At 47.9% G+C, this 17636-nt stretch overlaps 5 protein-coding genes across 5 annotated transcripts; 3 read left to right on the forward strand and 2 right to left on the reverse strand.

The window, feature by feature from the left end:
* Nucleotides 1–659: 659 nt before the first annotated feature.
* On the forward strand, nt 660–2320 carry CTRU02_207010 (uncharacterized protein; the record flags this gene model as incomplete). The annotated part of the gene is made up of 5 exons (XM_036729376.1): nt 660–800; nt 861–1295; nt 1351–1685; nt 1738–1802; nt 1860–2320. 5 exons carry the CDS (start codon nt 660–662, stop codon nt 2318–2320), a joined length of 1437 nt encoding a protein of 478 aa, XP_036578883.1.
* Nucleotides 2321–4361: 2041 nt separating this feature from the next.
* CTRU02_207011 (uncharacterized protein) lies at nt 4362–5893 on the forward strand (the record flags this gene model as incomplete). Its single annotated transcript, XM_070204818.1, has 6 exons — nt 4362–4625; nt 4684–4729; nt 4809–4968; nt 5025–5138; nt 5196–5281; nt 5337–5893. Coding segments are annotated over 6 exons (1227 nt in total), but the record flags the coding sequence as incomplete, so codon positions are not given.
* Nucleotides 5894–9941: 4048 nt separating this feature from the next.
* CTRU02_207012 (uncharacterized protein) lies at nt 9942–11084 on the reverse strand (the record flags this gene model as incomplete). The annotated part of the gene is made up of 2 exons (XM_070204819.1): nt 9942–10610; nt 10698–11084. 2 exons carry the CDS (start codon nt 11082–11084, stop codon nt 9942–9944), a joined length of 1056 nt encoding a protein of 351 aa, XP_070061352.1.
* A 2837-nt stretch (nt 11085–13921) lies between these two features.
* CTRU02_207013 (Laccase-2-like protein 1) lies at nt 13922–15884 on the forward strand (the record flags this gene model as incomplete). Its single annotated transcript, XM_036729373.1, has 4 exons — nt 13922–14007; nt 14069–14625; nt 14686–15478; nt 15536–15884. The coding sequence occupies 4 exons, from the start codon at nt 13922–13924 to the stop codon at nt 15882–15884; spliced, it is 1785 nt and encodes a 594-aa protein (XP_036578880.1).
* A 353-nt stretch (nt 15885–16237) lies between these two features.
* CTRU02_207014 (uncharacterized protein) lies at nt 16238–17118 on the reverse strand (the record flags this gene model as incomplete). The annotated part of the gene is made up of 2 exons (XM_036729372.1): nt 16238–16683; nt 16740–17118. The coding sequence occupies 2 exons, from the start codon at nt 17116–17118 to the stop codon at nt 16238–16240; spliced, it is 825 nt and encodes a 274-aa protein (XP_036578879.1).
* Nucleotides 17119–17636: the final 518 nt, after the last annotated feature.

Raw genomic sequence — 17636 nt, forward strand, 5'->3', positions numbered from 1 at the left:
TTGTAGATGGAATGGCCGAAATGACGACTTGACTCGGCAACTATGGTGGTAGTCTAATCTATCCTGCAGGAACGTTGCAATGGTGCTCTTGGCACATCTGTAGGTGTGGACGCGTATGATATGCCTAGAGGCTCAATTAAGGCTTCTTTCCGTACCGCTGTCCCGCTGCCAAGTCCCGGCGGATATGTAGGGTAGTTGGGGTGGACTGCCGTGCCGGGGTCTCGACCTCACTGATTCGTTATGAGCAACTCCCGAAGGACCACTTCCCCAACACACCTGCTTCTTTCGGCAGGAGGTTCCGTGTGACGACATTACGAGCCTGTTGGTTATTCTTTCCCTAGTTTCTGGCAATCGACCTTACCTTCTGTTTCTAGGAAAGAACAGTAGTAATAATCATGTTTTTTTTTTTCTGTTTAGCCTTGTGAGCCGGTGGGGGCATACGCGATGCCCAGGGGCCAAGTTGAGCGAAACCAGAACCGCCAAGGTGAAGTTGAAATAAGATAAAAAGACTCGCCTCTCTCTTTTGTCGCTGTCGCCTGTCGGAAGCAAGCCCCAGAAGTCTCTCCGTCTTTTTCCAACGCGAAAGCGACCGCCGTGGCTCAGCCGTCAATCCCTCTCTGCTCCAGACAACTCTCAGCAACCTTTTCTAAACAATCAAGATGAAGGCCACCACCTTGGCAACCTTTGCCTTGTCGGCGCTCCTTCATGGCGTGTCCGCTAAGGAAATTGCGCCCAGCGAGCTTGTCTCCGAGATCTATGACAGTGGCGTTATCCACAAGGACCTCATGGCCCGTAAAAAGGTACGTAGTTGGCGGCCATTCACAACTTGATCCCATTTGCTAATTCTCGATCTTTGTTAGGCATCATGGGATCGTCAGATTGCAACCGGAGAGATGGATTCCACCGCGTACCGCAGTCGCTTGGCTGAAGAAGGCCCCGTCTCTTGTGTGAACGGTGTTGCTGAGGTCGTCCCCGGCGACGCCAACAACACTTTCAAATGCGACAGAATTGACTTCTACGACTTCAAGAGCCATTCCGATCTCGGCTCTCGTGCTGGCCAGGGATCTTCCTCTTGGGGTTGGACAAGCCCTGACGGCCGAGAGATCGCCATCATTGCTCAGGCTGATGGTGCTGCCTTTGCAGAAATTACGAAGGATGGCAAGCTTGTCTACCTCGGTCGCCTTCCCCAATACTCTACCCAGTCTATCTGGCGTGAATTGCGTGGTTACAAGAACTACGTCGTTATTGGCAGTGAAGCCGCCCGTCATGGTGTTCAAATTTTTGACCTGAACAAAGTTAGTAGATTTCCATGTTTTGAAGTTTCTATAGCTTGTGCTAACCTGACATTAGGTTTTGGCCATTGACCCTGCCAAGCCCGTCACCTTTGACGCTAAGAAGGATCTCACCTCTTGGTGGAACGGCCTTCCTGCTGGTTCCACTCACAATATTGTCATCAATGAGGAGAAGCAGTATGCAGTTGCCGTTGGCGCTCAGCCTCGTTCCAGCGCATGCCGCTCGGGTCTTATTTTCATCGATCTCAGCGACCCCGCCAACCCAACATCTCCCGGTTGTGCTAGCGGTGACGGCTATGTTCACGATGCGCAGTGCCTTGTCTACCGCGGTCCTGATGAGAAGTACTTCGGTCGTGATATTTGCTACGGCTACAACGAGGACACTTTGACCATGTGAGTTTGTATCAATGCGCGTTTGTGTTCCTTGTCCTTACATTTTTATTAGCTACGACGTCACCGAGAAGAACACCACCAAAATTATTTCTCGTACCTCTTATGAGGGTGCAAGCTGTAAGATCAAACTGCCATTACCTATGGCAACACAGAGTACTAACCTGACGATTATAGACACTCACCAAGGTTGGGTCACCAACACCGAGTGGCAGGAGTACCTGGTTCTCGATGACGAATACGATGAGGTCGATGCCACCGGACCCGCCGCCAGCGGTTACCCTATCACATATTTCTGGGACATTCGCTCGCTCGAGGCCCCCAAGCAAACTGGTTTCTACAAGAGCCCTGCCTATGGTATCGACCACAACCAGTTCGTTATTGACGGCCTCGCCTACCAGAGCCACTATGGTGCTGGTCTCCGCATCCTTGATGTCTCTTCCTTGCCCGAAGACCCCACCGGTTCCAAGGTCAGCGAAATCGGTTTCTTCGACATCTACCCCGAGAACGACAACGAGCCTAATGGCGGATCCATTGACTTCGTTGGAACCTGGAGCCACTACCCCTACTTCAAGAGCGGCTACATCTTGGTTAACACCATTGAGCGTGGTGCTTTTGTTGTCAAGCGTTCTGCTTAGACACCGAAGCGGTAGGGTACAGGGCGTGTACCTTCATCGTTGTCAAGAGTTTTAGTTGATTGGATTCACTCTCACACCCCAAGAAGTATATTCGAACTTTTTCTTGTCCATAGTTTAAAGAAATGCAACTTTGTGTCTTATCATGTTCAATGTCACATGTTCCTGCCTGGTTTGGTAACCAATTAAACAAAGCCCGTGTGCTCTAAAAATAAACTGGGGGGTATCAGAAAGCGAGTGATGTCATTGCGTTTGGAAGTTTCGACAGCGAGAAAACCGCATCTTTGTCAAACTGAGCTTAAAACACCTACGACAAGACCAGATGATCTCAGCCGCAGTAGTGTGCAGTTGATCTTTGTTTCCCACTGCCTAAGAGATACCCATAGAACTACATCCCAAAAATCTGCTGGGAATGCAAGTCACTGATATTATGCATAAAAACTTGTGAAATTGGTATTAAACTAGCTCTTAATGCTGAATTATAGAGTCCGAAGGTGTACGATAAAATGAATTTCGTTTTCTTCATTCCCGTGCCGCGAGACTCCTGCGTGCCTTGTCATTGAAGAACAAAAAAAACAAGTTCAAGATTGACACCGGCATTCGAGAATTCCTGCCATGTTCAGTGGCGTGGAATCAAAGCTTGTCATCCAGTCTCACGCTGTCGGCCCTGATTCATCCACCAAGTGTAAAACCCTTGTCGGGCCGCAAACAGGCCATTTTGAGACGTCGTACTCGTAGGATCGACGACCCGTTAGTGTAGAAACGAGTGGGAAGCAGGTCTGTGTGCAGGCAAGACGCTCATACATTAACGCATAGCCAGCTGTTTGTAGTAGTGCTTTGTATATTCTGCCACAAATCCGTGAGCTAGACTCACTGCCTACAACGAAGGTAAGATCTATTTGAGGCCCCTCTTAGTCTCCTATACATAATTATGAGCCAGTGCACCTTTACTAGAACAGCTTCGTACCAGGTTACCTTTCTGCAGAGAGGCAACGAGGGGAAATAAGCGACTAATCTGCTTTGGGGAACTTGTTTTTGGGCTGTGCAAACTCTTTTTGAGCAAGTTTGCCGTCAGCTTTGCGCGCCTTCTTACCGTCTCATTTGATCAGTAATCCATTGATGACTTAGCATTGCGAGAATATACAGAATGCCAGAAAATCTGCTTCATTTTTTCCAGATATTACTCATAATGGTCGGGGATCTCTCCCCGATCCCCAGGTTAGTGCCATGCTGTTCCGAGCGGAGCAAGTTCTTCCTGTAGATCATGTTCGGATGCTGGGATGGGGCAGCGTAGCCACACTATAAAATAGAGTTGAGCCTATGAAACTTCCGAGGGTCCGTGAGAAATGTGTCACGGAGCAGTACAGCCCACCGGCCGAGCGAGACCAATAGTGTGTGACCCCTCAGAACAGAGATACATAACAGTACGCTATCAAGACCCATGCTTTCCTAGGTGCGTTCGCAACCAACTATGTAACTCTGATAATTGCGAGTACATACTTCATAGCCAGAAACTATAGATGAAATAAGTATTTTTTAAATCAGATGTTTTGGTTGGTTAGAAAAGTCTCAACTAGTCTCTGAGTGGCTATTCCCCCTCATCGGGACGTACCTGTCGCCCACCAGGCCCCGATGGGATATAGATGAATAGAAGGATGGTTTGCCCAACTCTATCATCGGTGGGTCTAAAAGTTTCATGGGCAAAGTGCAGGCATTGCTAGCTTGATATAGGAAATATTAAACCCGATGCATGGGTTGATTGCATGCCCCGGTATTCGTTGTCAAAGTCCGTAGTCCGCCCACTGCCTGACAAAATACCACAAGAGTTGGTCGTCCGATATAATCAGTTGTCAGGGATCCAGCGAGTTCCGGGTTTACTCGCATTGCCGCGCGTTCCGTTGTCAGTGTTCCCCTACCCCAAAGGATGTGCCCCCCAACCCCCGTGGGAAAACTCTACCACTCCTATCTGGCGACATTCACATGAAGTGGCGTGATTTTCGCAAATATCATTGAAAAAAACATAGAACCAACATCATAATCCTAGGTACTTCTCCAAAACATTATTCTACCAGGCGCTGCCACCAGGGGCCGATGGGCGTCAGCAGAGACACGGCCCGGGGGCGACGAAACCACACCAGAGGTGGCCATGGGCCAGCTGGATAACTTTTTGCGGCGAGATGCCAGATTTCTCCGGGAAATGTGGGCGTGGTTTACTGTTGGAGCAGTCGTGATTTTCTTGCGATTCTTGGTTAGGATTCGCATGGTTGGGCCGAAAGGTCTGAAGGGCGACGACTATTTCATGTTTCTGGTAAGCTGGATGGAGCTGAGCCGGCAAGTGCACCCTCTCACAAGAACTCCGATTGCAGACTTTAATCATGTATATCATTTGCTTCGTGATGGTAGATCTTGTCTGTGAGTGAAGATATCCCCGCATTGATTGCAGACCGGCTGGCGTTTAGGCACCGTTCAACTGACAGACTGTTTGTCGTAGATCGATATGGCACCAATGTCGACCTCACACCTGAGCAAATTGATCTGCTCAGCGGCGATGAAGTTGCTCGCCTAGTCGATGGATCCAAGTTTCAGCAAGTCGCATGGTACTCGTACACGGCATATTTGTGGTCGTTAAAAGGCAGCCTGCTGTTTTTTTAGTGAGCCTTGACATGCGCAACACTTTGGATTCAATGTGCGCTGACCATAACGATAGTAAACGCATGACTTTCGACCTGTGGCAACATGCCAGGATCTTGACATACCTAACCTGGCTCACCACGTTATCCTATCTAGCTGTAGTCGGCACAATAACCTTCAGTTGCCTCCCGTGAGATTCCAATAATTGACCCTGTGTGCCGACGACAAGCGCTAAGAGTGCAGCTAGGTTTCATGACAACTGGGGAGTCCGACCTCTTCCAAGCGAAAAATGCGTTTTCAAACCTCAAAATCTACTAGTCACAACATTTTTCAGTGAGTTGTCATCAGTGCTTTGTTCGTCGTCGGCATGAATGACTGATTATCTCAGGTGTTGTGACGGACGCAGCTATTCTGTGCTTACCACTTCCAGTGCTCAAAGAGATCAGGGTCCCTTTGTACAAAAAGATATTCATTGCGATTCTGATTTGTTCCGGTTTATTCGTTATAGCGGCTGCTATTATGCGTGTTGCTGTTACATTGGGTTCTGAACCGTCAACGATCACAGTCAATCGATGGGGTGTCAGAGAATGTGAGATCGGGCTCATGGCTATAAACGCCCCTATTCTTCGTCCTCTATTCTCTCGAAGGTTCTGGCAATGGCACTACCGGCCGCCGGTTCGCGCCTCGGACCCCATGATCAGTGCTAGGAGAAGCAGAACTACAATTGGCAGGCAACGCAGGGCAGTCAAGGAAGATACGCTGCTCGGGTGGGTGAGCTCAACTAGATCGCGAATTGGAAGTATCGTAGGAACTCGACCTCATGGCAGCACGGGGGATGAAGAGGCCGGAGAGGTTTCAAACGAGCAAGAACTCGAATCTTTGTACAAAGATGGCGACGCTACAGAAAGAGAAGCATCAGGTGCAGATGGGGATCGGCTAGATTGAGATGCCTAAGGCGGTTAAGGACAGTTTTGAAAGATCACCTGGAGGCCTTTAAAAGTCGGGATTTGCGTGAGTATTATTGATACCCTAGGCATTGATAGCGTCTATTAGAAAGACTGTAGTACATCGAGCATGTTCTAAATCTCCGAAGCCTTTTACGCTATCTAAGGTAAATCAAAATGAGCTTGAATACTGTGATGCTTCTCTTTTCCCGGCCCCAGGTAAGCGGTCACGGAAACCGCAATCAAAGTTTCATTTATGGCAGGGCTCTAATGATATGCATCTTCCGCTGCAATTCTGTCAAATGTCTCAGAAGGCTAAGGCGCTGAAATCAAAAGACAAGGGTAGGAAACCAACTACGAGAGAGTTCATTGATAACAACTCCGTCTTCAACCTCCCACATCAGGTTGTTCATACGTCACAAGCAATCGCTTCTGTACGTTGGCTGGCGAGCCAGTCTAGCGACATCCACCGCCATTCTCCTTACACAGTCACCATCTCCTGCAACATACTGTCAATCCATTGATTGCGCACAACTTGGCAGCAGAGGAAATGCCTAAATAGTCCTCCCATACACCTCTTACCATAACCAAATACTCATGGAGACACATCCAAAGAAAAGAAGGTCCAAATGGTTTACTAGACAACCGCAATAGCAGCACATCTCGTCTATGTCTTCTTGGAATGCGTCAGTGACCATAGAAGCCGTTCAATGTGCGACTAAGAACTCTGTTCAGACGAGTTGTGGCAGTAACAGAGGGAGTATCTAGCAGCAAATCTCGAGATGAGGTTTAAAGCTTAGTTAACGAGCTTCAAATAGCGTAATAAAATTGCTACTTCCTAGCTCTTATGGTTCAATGACATCATTGGAATGGCGAAGAGACCAGAGAAGAATTTGGCTAGTGTAGGGTTGGCGTCTGCGAATTTGCTCATCAAGGTCAGAGGCTTCCACGTCGTTAACGTCAGGGAAGAGAGATCCCCGAAGGTAGCCATGCTGACTTTGCAGGCCGAACTCCGTGGTTTGCACTGCCTGGAGGAAAGAACCCGATGACTGTTCACCCATGCCACAAGCGGTCTCTGTGCATTTAGAGGGGTTTGTTTGCATGCAGGTGTCAGCGAGTTTTTGGCTTGCATCGAAAAGCAAGCTACGGTCAAAAAGTCTGTTGCGAATTTTGGAGGCAGAAGTACTCTGGAAAGATCCGAGGAGAAAGTCAATAGAATCATCGTCTTCCCATTCCCTGTTGTTACTGGGTAAAGTCCCGCAAGCCATCGAGCTCTTGTCAAAGCCAGATATGCGAGGCTGTTCCACATCGTTGTTTTCAGCTGATGTGATCTTTCTTTGTGACTTTTGTACGTTTCCTGAAATAGACAGGAGTGGTTTCTTATCAAATTTCAATGGCAAAGGCTTTGCGGACTTATGAATGTAGGAGTTTTCGTCACTACTCAAGAGGAGCGGCATTTCCAATGCTGGCACCAAAGATTGAGGGTTCCTGATGCGCAGTGGCGCCGGTCTAGCGGAATCGCGGGGAAGACGGCAGTTCTTTTCTTTACACATTGGCTCTCCCCTTGCTGACATACCAAGGTATGGCTCATCTCGGTGGTCAAGTGGTTTTAGTTTAGGGGCAAGATAACAGAAAGTGTCATCAAAACTGGCATGTTGTCGGGTGCGTAAGGAAGCAACGTTCGATGTTTCCAACAGGGAATCAATCTCCAAATTTAGTTCACTGAGTATGGCAGAACAACTTTGGTTGCTGCTCTTTACATTATTTGTCGCTAATATGTGATGAGCAGTTTGATGTTCATTCCTGTAAGAGTCCCGAGTGAGCTTAAATTGCGATTCAGCGCTCTCACCGGTGCCAGTTGGAATGTCGGTTTGGGTACAGAGGTGGGGAGACGATGGAAAGGGGTGCTGTAATGGGTCGAATGATATTTCAGAGGCGTCTGCTATTTTTAACAGTCAGTGACGCTTTTACTTTGGCTGACGGAGGATATTCCAAACCGGCAACACTAATGTGTCTTCTTGGCAGTTCAACACTTGCCAATGACGAGGAGTGACAAGTCTTCAAAAACTGTGACGAGTCCTAATCGCCATAAAGGTCCAAGACTTGTGTCACAATATCTTCCTGTGATTCTTTGAGAGCTGCCGTGGCATTTTCTGCTCCATTATGCCTGCTTTCGCAGCGCTCTACGGCTTCTGATTTTATAGGAATGGCAGTGAGAGAAGAGTTGATAAGACAGGCGAAGGCGGAGATTGAGAATTGAGAATAAATCCAGGGCCGACGCAACGGGCCTATGGCGTTCATCTTCGTAGCTGAAACTCTTGGCTTTGCCGCAGCAATAGTACGGTCAACACTTTCAATATCCAACAAGTCTCGTGTGTCTTGAAATTCGTCAACGAATTCCATTTGTTGAGAATTCTTACTGCGCACAAATCTTGGCGGCATTGAAGTGAAATCGAGACTATTGGGCTCGTAAATACAGCAGTATGCGTGTCGTAAGGTTTGGTCAGAGCCTCAGTGATATTCTTCGTCTCCTTAGTGCGTCAGAACAGAGGTTGTAAAAGGGACGACGGTGACAAAGAGTTAATCTGAGGGGATGTAAACTTACAGTTCTGCTGGACCGTGAGGAATTACAGTCAGAGATGCAACGTTGTTGCAAAGGCTATTTAGTACTTCACTACTGGTACCCTGATAAATCTATCATGGGATGGAAAGGCTAAGAGATTCCGTTTGAGGGTGTTGAAGACGGAATACAGGGGAGGTATAAAGAAAGAGAGGATGAAGAGGAGAAAGGAGGGAGAAGGACGACGAAAATAGGCAATAATAGTGAAGAGGAAGTAGGGAGAGAGAGACGCGTAGTAGGTGAGAAAGACGCGTCGCGTTGGACCCGTGGGTGAAGGTGAGAAAAGAGCTGCAGACCTGCGTGAATTTTCGGTGTTGTTAAGCCCGCATACGGTTCTCTAAGAATCCTGAGTAACATAACTAACCAATCAAGACTTATCACGTACTTTTACCCAATTGGTCGATGAAGGTAATGTTGCTCATCTTCTGATGTTGCACTCTCGCGCTCGTTTCGCAACTGGCGATGTTAGCGGGGGCGGCAACGACAGCAGCCGCTTTTCCTTTGCAAGTCCTCCCAAGTGAAACACTGACAAGCTCGCGTCGCGGCATCCAGTGTCCTTCTATCCGTCACTCCCTCTTTAAGCTGGAAAGACCTATCGACTTAAGACAAAGGAAAACCCCCAGAAAATACTGATACTGGAAAGTGTGAACGTATCCCACCTGCTGCGAGTTGGCTACAGGTAAGGTACATAACCTACGACATTGTAGCCATTCAGGGACAGACAGTGTCAACTTCCTTCCCATCCCATACCTATTTTCCACAAAGTTTGGAGAAAATTTGGGCTGAATTGTGGCTCACAATTTACCTGTAGCCAATTCTCAGTCGATTGGATAAAAGTGACATTGCTTAGCATCTGTTCTACGTTGTTCTTTGGTTACATCGTATGACTTCAATTTGCCAATGCAGTTCTCCAAGGCTAAATCGCTATACCATACTAGTATAGCGGGTTGCTACGGAATCAACCAGGAAATATCAATATAGAACGGGGCCATTGTTGTTAATACTGGATGCCAAACCAAATTACATAAAGAATAGTAACCCCAACCCTCACTTCATCCCCTTGAATGCTGATGTCTTTCATTGTGCGCCAGGTTCTTCAGAGAGACTAGAGAATGAAGTAGCCCAAGGTACTTTTACCTACACAAAAGAACCACAAAGCCGCTGCACGTACTGTACACCCGCCCATGTACTTACATTCTACAGCTGAAAAATGCCATATCTTGGGATGTCAGTCAAGCTTTAGAGGATTTTTAGCACAATATTAGCCACATTCATCAGAATCCATTCACGAGTCGCGGTCTCACAGAATCAAAGATTCAATCAGTTCACAACTGATAATCGAGACTCCAGATGGCCCCTGAACCTAATGTGAAGCACAGGTGTGAAAGGCTCTTCGAGGTCAGACGGCGTATCATGTCACCAAATTCCATCAGAAAAGCCGTCTCACGGTTCGGCAAAGAGCGGCAAATCCCCAGTTGCCACACTTCACAGTCTTCTGAGAAATATTTGAGTATTGTACCTTCTTATAGCTACCATCTTTGTAGTTGCTAAAGAGCAGGTCTCGAGAAAACTTGATGGAAGTTGCGAAGTCCTCATCATGCAGGTCGTCCAGACCCTCGTATATCTGCTGAATGATGTGTGTTTCGGAGTACGTATTGTAGGTGACAATGTTTTTGTGACCGTCTTTGATCCAGTCGACTTGGTCGACAGTCGCACTATCGAAACCCCATTCGTCTTGGTCCTGGTCCGCGTCTTTGTACTGTGCCAGCTTTCTTTCGACCTCGAGAAGCTGGCCGAGTTTGCCGAATTCGATGTTTGCCGATTCAAAAGATGGGAACAGTACCAGAACAGACTCGTTTTCGCCTGGAATAGGACTCACGGCCGGTAGCTGGGAGATCGAGACAGATCTGACGCGACTCTTTTCGACTTGTTGCTTGGAGCTTTGAAGGTTCTGGTAACGGGTTCTAAGGTCGCTGTACTTTTTCTTCCTCTTGAGAACATGAGTGTTCTGTTTCCCCAAGCATTGGAGAGATCCGCCGGCTAAGGAGAAGCAGCCGCGATAGCATTCCTGTTGTTTGCTAGGATTGCGCTCGACGGACTGGCAGATTTTGGTCTTGTATTCCAAAAGAAACGGTCGATGTTTTTGGTTATCCAAGACACGTGATAACTAGGCACGATCTCGGACTTGTAGATCCATGGGAAGCTTGGGAGAATCTATCTCACGGTACAAACGACTGTCGTAAGAAGCAATCGACCATGACTCCTCCTTCTTCTGAAGCTCGAGGGTGTGGGGTATCCAAGTATCTACTGCCTGCGCAGCCCGCGACTTGGGCTTGCTGGCAGCAATTAGGGCCTGGCGATGAGAAGAGACCCTTTTATTCCAGTCATGTTGGTTGCAGCTTGTCTGGGTTTCACGAAATCCAGACGTCGTGAAAGTTTTGATGAATACTTCTCGAGTTCCGCGGCCGCATATGACGACAGAAGTTCCGCGCTGGGTTTCTCTCAATCCTCCAGCGGTAGTGCCACCTAGAGGGGCTGATAAGAAACCGAAGATGAGACAGAAAAGATCCATTTTGAGGCCTATGTAGGCTATAGTTAGTATGTAAAAGAGCCTTTAGTTGAAGCATGCATATAAAAACAACCTTCTGAGATAGAATGCTTCTTTGTTATAGGTACAATGGGTACCATGGGTCGTAACGATGCGGATTAGGTAGTGCGAATCGCTGGAGGTGAAAAGGGTGATGCGCGCTTGGCAAATAAAAGATTTCCTATTGAGATAGTATTCTCATCAAGCCGAAAACTTTGTTACCGAAAAGAAAACCCTGTTTGGCAGTTTAGAACCGAGATTAGACGCGATTTCTTTTTGGTGGTGTTGTTGTTGACGGAGAAAGTGAGATTCTGGCTTGGGTGCAAGAGGTGAGATATCTACCCACTAGGAACGCTGTGGTGGAGGCACGACTCCCATCTCAACGACATCTCGTGGACTTGTCATACGAGAGACTGTGAAATTCAATCACGGTGCCCACCCTCACATAGTAATACTGTCGGCGTCAATACCAACGAAGGGTTGAGTCACAGCGCATTCGATTCTTTACACTTTACATTAGATCAGAATATTGTATGCATGTCAGTGACTCTAGTTGGTTGCTGTGCAGCCGCCGAAACCATGTCTTCTGTATCGAAGCATACCAAGTCAGGAACCCCTTAAGAAGTCGCCTCATGGCGCAGTTTTCCAGGCATCTTTATGAAAATAACTAACAGATGTTCCAACAAAAGTATTAAACCGTGGAATCGGCGTGGAAGCTATCACATGCAGCTAGGTAGCCAATAACAACTTGAATATAATGAGTTGCCGAGCAGCAACATCACACAACCCATACAAAGTCTCCTCGAGAATCGCCATCCTGACCGCCGATGTCTTGGAAAGAGTAGTTCGTGATTCATCGTAACCGTAATCGCTACAAATCGGATATGTAGTGGCGGATATGCGCCCTTTAAAAGTCAACGCCACGTCCGTCCGGCCGCAGCCAAGACCAGTTATGTTTGCCATCCGTTCTCAGCATCGCACGTTCTGGCGCACAACGCAAGATGTGGTGCTCATCCGAGCCTTGGAGGCTTAACTTTCGCGGAGCCTTGGGGGTTCACAACGAACAAGGCAGCAGTTTTCTGTCTCCAGGTCAACCGCCTTCTCGTGACCGATCAAGTTGATGAAGTTGGATAGCCCATACCAGGCTCTGGCTGCGGCTAAGAGGCCGCGGCCTCAAGGAAAACGCCTGAGCGTCTTCGATGCGCAATTATCAAACTAAGCGTGGTGGTAAGCAGCAAGAGGATAACCCTGTCAGCACTGTTGGTATCGATCTCTCGGCTTCACTGCATAGCAACAGAAGTTCGTAAGGTATAATGTCTGTACTTGACCGATTTTAGGTTTGGTCGCATCTAACCCGGCTACATAAACTAACAATCAGATATAATAATTCAAGCTTATATTTTCGTCATCTTGCGGATCATCTTGCGGATCTCCGTCTTTGAAACGTTGGGCTGCGACTAAGCTAGCAGAGTTCCCCAGCGGCTTTTCAGGCGTTGCTGTTCCAGTTACGACATCCGACGTGTAGCGCCGACCCCAACCGTACCAGCACTAAGCTTAGGCGCGGACGTGCTACGGACCCAATACCAAGGCTCTGTACGTAGTAGAGCAAGTGCAAAAGCCATGCCCGAAACTAAAATTGGAGGAGCACCGAGAAAACATGCCACTCTCATGGGCCCTCCTAACAATAAACACAACAGATTTTTGGAATCTCAATACACGGTCAATCTCTTGAAGGAATCTTAACACTTCGGACCTCCGCGTGAAGTTTCAAACTGATGTCCGCAACTGCTGTTTCAACACAGAAATTCTTGCAATCATTTTCTTTTTCAACTGAGATTGACATGGCTGCGCCATTGGTAGTTGCATCTGGCACTCTAGTTTTGTCTCTGTGATGCTGCCATTTTCTTAATCCGAACTTCTGCATTGTGGCTCATGCAGAGACTTCAACTGAATTGGACGAGGGATTCCAACAAGCATGTACTTCTGGTAAACACAATCGCTTTTTTTAACACCATGAACGTGCGGCCGCGTGTATGTGAGCGCGCACGACCATTAGCCTAACTTTTAGGGCCTTCGTATTGTGTAAACTCTCGCCCACACGCCCATCTTCCGGCATCCACTTCCCGATGAGCAAAAACCCCTTTTTCGAAGTTTTAATCCTTGCAGCCAACAATGGGTGACCCAATAGCTGCCTGTGAAGTTACTACAGTATCAGAAAACCCGAGGTGAAGGCAAACATAACCAGGTTCAGCCATGGTCGCTGATGAATAGTTCAGCTCAAGTATCTTCATACTATCAGTGCTCGTATTCGAAATGCTGGCAAGTATTCGTGTCTGGAAATAACTGCAGAGGTAAACAAAAGTTACCAGATAATCGGGATCAAGATATCCCAGACCTCGGGCTGGGAAAACACCCTGTTCCACTACGCCACCCGAAGACATCAGAGACGACGCGTAAAGCTCTAAGACCATGCGTAAGAAGCTAACACAAAAACAAGCCTTCGGCAGAGCTAGTGGGGGACCTGGCTAGTTTAGTACGCTTCCGCTTGGTGAGCATCCAAACTTGGAGGCTCTTGAACAAACCCTTCTAAGATGCCGATTAACCTGGGAGGCCGCGAAGCCGGGATACGGCAGTCTTACCATTTGGAAAACCGATCTGAGCTCAAGTTGTGATGGACTCGAGCCTTCTTTTTGCCAAGTATATAGCTCAAACATGCTCACTTGATTTCTTGGCTTTCGCTGTCGCCATCAGTCACTCACTTAGGCTTTTGATCACATTCTTTACTTACATTCGTTCCCAACCGTAATCGGCTAGTTGCCAAGATGGTGGCTATCAAGGACTTGATAAAAGGCGGCGTAAAGTGGCTGTTTACCGTCCAAGCGGCTTTGAAGCAAGAGAAGACTAATGGGTATGTTTTCTTCCTTATGTTTCTCTTTGTGTGACATCGAACATTCTAACGGCATGCACAGAAAATCTCCTCTTGGAACTTTCGATGCTGCCAAGCTTCCGACCTTTTTGAGCAACAACCCCCTACCCAATGGCGTCCCCTGGGGCCCCCTCACTGCCGACGGCACCAATTATTATAAGCAATGGCCTAACACTGGTGTCACTCGCAAATATGACTTCACTGTGAGCCGTGGTGTCATTGCACCCGATGGGTATGAGCGGAAGGTCCTCCTGGTGAACGGTGCCTTCCCAGGTCCCACCATCGAGTCAAACTGGGGAGACTGGATCGAGGTCACAGTCCACAACAATATCACTGATGGCCCAGAGGGTACCGCGCTTCATTGGCACGGTTTCCGTCAACAGGGAACGCAGTGGGAGGACGGCGTTCCATCCGTCAGTCAGTGCCCGATTGCACCTGGCAAGACCTACACCTACAGATTCCAGGCGACCCTCTACGGCACAACCTGGTACCATGCCCACTATTCGTCCCAGTATGCTGGTGGCCTCTTGGGCCCCATTGTAGTATATGGTCCTTGCAAATCCAAGCACGAAGTTGATCTTGGCCCTGTCATCCTCGGTGGTAAGCTTTCTACGTCCAATTATGAATGAGCGTGCACGGTTTTAACTTCATCGCTTCCAGATTGGTACCACAAACAGTACTTTGATCTCATTGAGGACATCCTTCAAGTGGGCGGCAGTGGCTTGGTCTTCTCCGACAACAACCTTATCAATGGAAAAAACAACTTCAACTGTTCAACTGTGGCCGCCGGAGACAACACCAAATGCACCAACAACGCTGGTATCTCCAAATTCAAGTTCCAGACCGGCAAAACCCACCGTCTCCGTCTTATCAACGCTGGAGCCGAAGGCGTTCAACGGTTCTCGATCGACGGCCACACTCTGACGGTCATTGCCAACGACTTTGTCGAAGTCGAGCCATATGATACCAAAGTTGTCACTCTTGGAATCGGGCAGCGTACCGATGTGCTTGTGAAGGCCAATGCTGGCAATGCTCAGAGTGCTTTCTGGATGCGCAGCAACATGACTAGTTGCAGTCTGACGAACCAGCCTCTCGCGCTTGCCGCTGTCTTTTACGATAAGGCCGATCAGAACAAAGCACCCACGAGCACTCCTTGGGATGTTCCCGACCCTGGCACTTGCGTCAACGATGATCTTGCCCTCACCAAGCCTGTCATGAAGCTCAAGCCTTCCAACCCCGCGGTGACTAAGACTATGGAGATCAAGGTCTTCCGTAACGAATCCGGCATCATCCAGTGGTCTCTTGGCGGCGAGGACTTCCGCGGAAACTTCAACAGCCCCACGCTTCTCCAGGCCAACAAGGGTAACTTGACTTTTGATGCAGATTGGAACGTTGATAACTTTGCCAACAATGGCAGCATTCGTGTTGTTGTGAGCAACAACAGTCCCGCAGCGTATGTCTAGCCGCCAAGCTACAATATGGATTGAACATTTTGACTAACGATAAACAGGCACCCTATGCATCTCCACGGATTTAACATGTACATTCTTCACGAAGGCGATGGATTGACTTGGGACGGTACCATTACCAACCCTGAAAACCCACAGCGCCGAGATGTACAGCAGGTCCGCGCCAATGGACACATGGTGATGCAGTTCGACTCCAACGAGAACCCTGGAATGTGGCCTTTCCATTGCCACATCGCCTGGCACGCCTCTGCTGGCCTGTTTGCCCAGTTCCTTGTGCAGCCAGAAAAGGTCAGGCAGCTCCGCATCCCGGCTGCGGTTGACCAAGTTTGCAAGGATTGGAGTGCCTGGACCAGCCGCAATGTCCCTGATGTCATTGACAGCGGTCTGTGAGAGTACCGTACTGCATCGTCTTTGTACAAGTTCATTTGCTTCTGTCTATGCTTCTAATTGCCTTCTAGAAAGCTTTTAGATTTGCAGCATTTTGTGTATTTTATTTATTTATGTAGATAGTGTACTTAATATAGGGGTATATACTCAAGTCAGACTGGCTTTTTGTCATCATGATTGAAAGATAGTAACAAGATTGCGAAGTATAAAGTTGATGTCCGTATAATGATAGTGGCCACCCTTAGGGCTTGGTTAAGTGGTGTTAAAAGTACGCTCATACTAGATCGACGCAGTACACTGTTCCTACACTAATGTTACATCATGAAACTCTCAATCTTTGCTAAGAGCACAAAGGGTCACTGCCCTGCCAACAAAACCGGCCCATCCTTTGTGAGGTCAGCTTGCGGTTCCAAAACACGTAATACTTGAGAAATGCTCTCCTTGAACAACCACGATGCATAGACCTCATGAAATGCTATCAGAAAGCCTGGGGCGAACCTGCGGTTCGTAGTAGGGTTACAAGATAGGCTCTCGTAAGTGATTCTGATAACGTCTTGTCGAGAAGTATCTCGAGTAATGCTAAATCTGTGCGCGCCAGCAAACCGTCCCTGGTCGCTCCCATAGACGAAGTCGATGCTGCTTGTCGTATTCTCACCCTCTACAGCGCTTATGCGGTAATTATGAACTTCGACATGACCGACTTGGAAGGCGCCGAAAAACAAAGAGCCTTGAGCGGGAAGCGTGTGGCGGGGGATGTCAGAAACCGACCAAACTTGCTCAATGTCGTTCTTTGTGCTAAGCCCTGTGACTTGGTAAGGTAAAGCCCACTTTGTGCAAAAGGGTTATTCTTGAACACACCTTCGAAAAAGGCCAACTTTCTTCTCACAACTTGTAGCACCACTCTCTCTGGCATAAATACTTTGCCCCCAAAGAATCCACGAATGAAAGCTGCTAGGAGATAGTCGTCATTTAACCCTTGTGCGGCTCTCGGCAATTTCAAGTCTGCATATCGCAAATCACTTGTTGATATGTGATCCCTTGGATTCACAAGGTTCTTGATGGTGATTGACTGGCGAAATGTCGCCGATGCGTCATCTTTACTGGTAATACGCTGCCAGTCGACTATTCGAGTTTTCTCGTAAATATCCCAAATATGAGCGGAGATTAAGAGGGCTGGAAAAGCCACGGTAAGGCCTAAGATACTTCTTCCAGTAATGAAATTAATGCCAAATACCATGGTGATTGGTGCCAGTCAATGTAGTTTAACTAAAAAACATTCGAGTGAGAAGAAGAGTCATCCGGATCGCACACATTAAATCTAAGACCCGATGGTGTTAGAAGCGCGCTAGAGTGGGCACGATTTCTCCCGCTCAGCCCGGCTTTGCCCGCAATCTCACATCTCAGCACCACGCCAAGTGAGGTGGGTGCGGAATGCCAGGACTTACTTGTGTTTGCGAGGCGACTTGGTGAGTGTCATCGCTAGTAGATCATGTGCGCGTTTTCTAAATGAAGAGCTTAGGTAAAGGAGTGGTGGATGAGACTGTTTTTTTTTTAATCCAACAATGTACCGTTTGCTGGCATTCGATAGAGCGAAGTTGCAGAGCTTGAGAAATAATTTAGTTGCTCTGATTACAGATAGATACTAAAATATAACTCGCACCCTGTTCACAGCTATCCTAATGTATGATGTAAGGTAATTATTGTTAGATCCAAGATTCAAACGTATAAATAAATACCTAAGTACTCTAAGTCCCA

This window comes from Colletotrichum truncatum (genome assembly GCF_014235925.2).
Source record: "Colletotrichum truncatum strain CMES1059 chromosome Unknown Contig_0004, whole genome shotgun sequence".
Lineage (NCBI taxonomy): Eukaryota > Fungi > Ascomycota > Sordariomycetes > Glomerellales > Glomerellaceae > Colletotrichum > Colletotrichum truncatum.